The sequence below is a fragment of the Euleptes europaea genome, chromosome 6 (genome assembly GCF_029931775.1).
Source record: "Euleptes europaea isolate rEulEur1 chromosome 6, rEulEur1.hap1, whole genome shotgun sequence".
NCBI lineage: Eukaryota > Metazoa > Chordata > Lepidosauria > Squamata > Sphaerodactylidae > Euleptes > Euleptes europaea.
In genome coordinates this window covers 69,361,156-69,366,958 of record NC_079317.1, presented here as the reverse complement: position 1 = coordinate 69,366,958, position 5,803 = coordinate 69,361,156, and the positions used below count along the sequence as shown (strand labels likewise).

General features: G+C 43.3%; 1 protein-coding gene across 1 annotated transcript; it reads right to left on the bottom strand.

The window, feature by feature from the left end:
* Positions 1-698: 698 nt before the first annotated feature.
* On the bottom strand, positions 699-5,061 carry LOC130479812 (CD59 glycoprotein-like). The gene is made up of 3 exons (XM_056852254.1): positions 5,010-5,061; positions 4,383-4,484; positions 699-829 (listed from the first exon to the last, which is right to left on the bottom strand). Exons 1-3 carry the CDS (start codon positions 5,059-5,061, stop codon positions 699-701), a joined length of 285 nt encoding a protein of 94 aa, XP_056708232.1.
* Positions 5,062-5,803: the final 742 nt, after the last annotated feature.

Below are 5,803 nucleotides of genomic sequence, written 5' to 3'. Positions count from 1 at the left end.
ACATTCTGTATCAGCAGCCACAGCAGCAGTGGGGAAACCACACCAGCCTGTAGCTGTATGGAAACCACCAGTGTGTCCCAATAAGATATGGAGACATCACACACAAAAATAACTATCAATGGGACTGGTGTAACTCTCTTTGTCGTCCAGTGAATCACAGGATACCTTTTCTGGTTTAGCAGAGATTAGGAAAACTGCCCAAGGAGCCCCCTTCAGACCTCTTACCAGAACAAGACAAGGCTTCTACGTAGCATTGCAAGGTGGAGAAGCAAGCATTTTCAACCCAAGGTACCAGGAAAGGTTTTCCACCAGGGCAGTAGCTGCCAATCAGGATGTGGGTGGGCACTGTACAGCAGCCATTTGATGGTAATGAACTATTTTAAATAGGTAAGCTTGAGACTGAAATTGAGAATCCTACAAATTCAGGAGCTTTCCAAATAAGCAGGTTATGTTTTTTATTATTATCACATCTGTTTACGAAGTCTTGCAACTAATGGCTTTGCAAATTTGAATACATAATGGCAAGGAAAACAAACACATCAATTTTAGCACTCTAATTTTCTTCCACTACTCTCTCAAATTCAGATTGTTTCAAGCTGTTTTCTATATTAGCAAGACAACTGTCACTTTTTCTGTTCAGATTATAAACAATGTGGTCAGAAAAGATGCTATGCTGAGGATGATGATCATACTGCCTGCTATGGACCGCTATTACACAAGTCTGAATGACAGCACTTATACGAAAAGGAACCAGTATTAAAGTGTTCCTCGATATCTTTGAATTCACATTGGGAAGATTTCCAGCAGCTATAGGACTCTTCATGTTCATCTTAAAGTGAGAGAGAGAGAGAGAGAGAACAAGAAACAAAAAATATTAGGCAAAGTCATGGCAGTTTTTACTTAATTAAAAAGAGAGCTGATCAACTACGGTGTCGTGACCCCCACTGAGCTGGCTCTGAACGCTCACTCAGAAGCCTCAGAGGAGGACCCTGGGGAGCCAGAAACATGGCCCGGGGGAGAGCAGGGAACTCCAGGAGGCCCCCGCAGGGTTGATATCCTGGCCCAACTGTTCTGGAACTTGCACCTGAGGAGCCTGCGGTGGGAGCTCCGCAACCAGAATTTCCCTCTATCCCCCCAGGTCCTGCCCACAAGCCCATCTGGATCTGTATCCACCCAGCAGGAACCGCACAGGCAGCAGGCTTGTGGCTAAATAACCCAGCAGAGACACAGCGCCAGGCTTGCTGCCGGTGTTCTACCTCCTTGGTCAGAGGAGGCTCCCTGTGGACGCAATCCTTTGCAGGATTTATTTTTCAAATTTTTAACCCGCCCTCAATTGCCAACCAAGGCCAGGCTGAGGGCAGGTTATAACAAGTACATTACCATAAAAGATAAAAACAGTCAATCTCATAATGAAAACATTAAAATAACAACAATAAATTTTATGGGGGGGAAATTAAATGGGTTAAACTCATTTCTTGACTTTAATAGATTAGTATTTTTATTGTCAGATACCAACTCATTTATTACTTAAAGGCTGTCACGTCTCGCTCTAGCAGCTAGAAAGATAAGAGCCAAACTGGTGCCAAAGAATGTAACTAGCCAGAACTGATGGCCAGCTAGGATATACTTTAATTATATTGTATTGTATCATAATTTATATGGCATTTTGCATTTTATCTTTATTGTATAATCTTCTCGTTTTATAGTCGAATATGCCTTGTAAACGTCTTTGGCTGTCTACAAATAAAATATTTATTTATTTACAATAAATTTTACATATCAATGGGATAACATCAGTAAACCTGTTGTTGAAAAAATTCAGATCAGTTCTGTATAATAAAACAGGGCGGGGAGGTAGGGAGGCCAGCAAAAGATGACAACCTGTGGCCGCCCTCACCCATAGGCCTGGTGGAATAGCTGTCTTTCAGGCCACGTGGAACTCTTTGAAGTCCCACAGGGCCCTGATGTTATTTGGGAGAGCATTCCACCAGGACAAAATGAGTCCCAGGTGCTGCTTCCAGAGCAGGTGGAGCTGAACATAAGAACATAAGAAAAGCCCTGCTGGATCAGACCAAGACCCATCAAGATCAGCAGTCTGTTCACACAGTGGCCAACCAGGTGCCTTTAGGAAGCCCCCAAACAAGACGACTGCAGCACCATCATGCCTGTGTTCAACAGCACCCAAGATAATAGACATGCTCCTCTGATCCTGGAGATAATAGGTGTGCATCATGACTAGTATCCATTTTAACTAATAGCCATGAATACCCCTTTCTTCCATGAACATGTCCACTCCCCTCTTAAAGCCTTCCAAGTTGGCAGCCATCACCACATTTTGGCGCAGGGAGTAGCCGCTTCCCTCTCAGCCTACTGGGCTGAGAGGGGAGGTTTGCTGGATCAACCAATCCACAAGGCAGAAGCCTAGTGCTTCTAGTTCCAGCCCCACCCCCACAAGCCTGGCCAACACCAGAACCAAAGGTCTGGTACCACTTGAGGAGACCAAACTGCCCTGACTGCAGAATACAGGACAACTGGAGTCCTCTTTTTATCTAATCTAAATGGGTTTGTTTTAAGCATTATTCACAATGCAGTTTTTAGGATACAAACTAAGCCTTATGCTGGTTATAAATGGAGGTGTATTGGCACCACACCAATGTCAAGTGGCACCAGATGCTGATATAGAGGAGAGATATCGCAGCACCCAGGGCAGGCTAAGGGATGTACAGGGCACTGTCAGCATTCTAAACCCCTTCACAACTTTTGAACATCCTGCCAGCTTACACTGGTGAAAACCCTAGGATGAGTCTAAAGGCTCCTACTGACCTCACTGGGACTGAATTAACAATTGTCCCCGTACATCTGTTTTAATGTCACAGCACAGTTTAGGAGACTAGTCTCAACTCTCCTAAGTACTACATAAATCCTAGTCAGGACACCCATATCTCAGATGATGGGGCACACTGGGGAGGGGGTGGTGGTGATACTTTGGTGATGAGAACTTTAGAAAAAAATGAGTGTTTACACAAAAAGGAAGCACTGTGCATAAATATAAACAAAAAGAACAAACAGGGTTGCACCACACTGCTAACACTATTCTGCTCAGAACGCATATACCTATTCCACCTCTTGTAACAAACAATTAACTGGATGCTACGCTCCAAATGGGGATCAATGCTGCCCATACTGGAAAACAAGGGTGGGGAATTTCCTGCCTCAAGTATGAACTAATACAAACGTCTACACAGTCCGCATGTATACTGGGCTCAACAATTCTTCCTCTTCCCTCTGCTGTTCTTAGCAATGTTTCCCGTACACAAGACACAGCACTGACAGGGAGAAGGATGACATTTGGAAATATGCACAATGTTAAGCCACTGTAACCCCCATAAACAGGATCAAAGTCACATTTCTGAGTCGGCCAGCACCCAACCATTGCTATGGCTGACCAAACACTTATGCTGCTAGTTGTGCCTTGCAGGACAAGATGCCCATGAGGCGGTCTCAGCAGACAGTGCAAGCACAGCTGTAACACACTTCCCTACAAGGGATGGGTTAGTGTTGACTCAATGACTATACAGTGTCCCCCAGCATCCCACCATGAGGATTCCCATAAGGGGGAGGGGCACTGTAGGAGCGAGATAAAGTCTCTACCTAGAACTTCAGTCCTGCAGCAGGAATCCCTGAAGTTCACTACTCCAGACCTTGGGTCCTCTTTTCCAGCTTTCCACCAGCCTGTTTCTCCTCCTCAGCCTGTTCTTCCAGCCAGCCTGCTCCAGCCTAGGCCCACCAACTGTATCTCTCCTCCTCCTTCCTCCCCTCTGGAAAAAGGAAGGCCAGCCTCTCCATGGCCAAGACTGCTGGGAGATATAGCCCCTTTGAAATTCCATTACATTTGTGTGTATAGCCTGAGGTTTATCACAATATTGTCTCCCCGAAAGAAAAAACCTATAATGGCAGCAGGCCATAAAAGAGACCCAGTTTGGGAATATTTCAAGGAAGTTCCTCATAATTTCTAGTAGTATAACCTGATCAGAAATTTTTGATATAACTGTAGAAACTACTCTGAAAATTTATTATTAAAAAAATGAAACCTTCATCTGGTTGAAAATATTAAGATTATACCAGTAAGAATTAGTCTTTCTATAAAAAACATGATTTAATTCAAATCTTATTGAATGACTAGTGATTTAAATTAATTTGATTTAAATCAAATCCACCCGGCTACACAGAGAATAATCTCACTTCAGTGGCAATACTAAGCAACATACATGACAAGAACACAGGTGCATAAAGCCAACATATAAATTACAAGACAATCATGTAAGTATTTTACTTGCACATATCTAAAAATAACGATGTGTAATGTAAAGAAGTGGTCATACCCGATTTGACCCAGACGCAAGAATCAAACTCTGCTGAACAAGTCTCCGCAATTTTGCATGGACTGGAAGTATGACTACAGTCATAACATGTTATGGCACTTTCTAAATAAGAGAAAAGAGGATAGTGAAATGTAGGCTCACTGCATTCCTGAAATAAAACAACTGTCAAACTGCTTTCAACACGCATCCTGGTAGGGCAGAAATAAAGAATCCTGATCCTAGGAGTAATAATTGCTCTACAGCACTGCCTCCAAGTGTGATTTGTTACACTGAAGAGGCAGAGCTCCTGATATCACAGAGCTCCTGATACCATATCACTTGATCTAGATAGAGGAGGTTACAGTGTCATTTTTCTCCCCTAAGTATTTTCCATAGAACAAAACTCCTGATGATCCAATGCAAGAGAAAACCTACTACACAAAACGCCTTTCTCCTCTGCAGTTGAATGACCATTCACAGATCTTTCATTCTTGAATTGGAATCGAGACATCCAGATAGCGTCAATTGCTATCCAAGCCCTCAAATACTCCAGAACAAGTCTGGAGCACCTCTACCATGCCTCTTCTCAGTATCCTGATGTAGTTTTGCAAGATATTATTTATTTTATTGAAACACCAGCATACCTACCAGAAGGGTAGAACAAAGCTACAAAGGCAATAGTGATCAAAAGATACTTCATCTTCTCCTCTGTTACGCTTCCTTAACCTATAAAGCAAGAACATAGGTAAAATACTGGTAGAAATTTTATGCTCTGAAGCATGTAGCATTGTGTTTACTCAGAAGCAAAACATACCAAGTTATGCAGCCCAGAATTAAGCATATTAAAGCTCTCTGAGATCAAAGGACTAAGGTGTGCTTACCTTTGTATAGGATCGGAGTATTTGTAACCTGGCATTTCTGCCCAACACTGCACAAACAGTGAATTGAGCATCAAGCCAAGTACTTAATATACTGTAAATTTCAGCTTTTCACCCATAAACATACTTGTGAGTTTGGAGGGGGGGGGGTCCAAACTGCTGGGGGAAAGAGAAACTGAGAACGTCTAGTTCTTCCACCTTTTACCTTCTTTTTCCACGATCAAGTTTTGTCCACTATGCCCCATCGACTATATCAAACTGGCCCCTGTGCAGATGAACAAACAGCAACCCAGGCCACACAGAGGCAAGGTTGGCAAGAGAGAAGCCGTTAGAGGAAAAATTCCAGCTAAACTCTCATCTTCCGGCACTCTGACAGCTTTGCAGGTGTCAGCCAACTCCCCCTCACCCTGACAGTTACTCCTCAAGATCATCCCGAGAGCCTGTTACGGTAATTAGTTCACAATCCAGCTACAAATCTGGTACGGGAGGGGGGGGAGCTCACTCTTACCCTATAAAATTCCATGAAGTCAGTCCTGTGATTGGTTTGGAAGGTCAGGAGGTTAT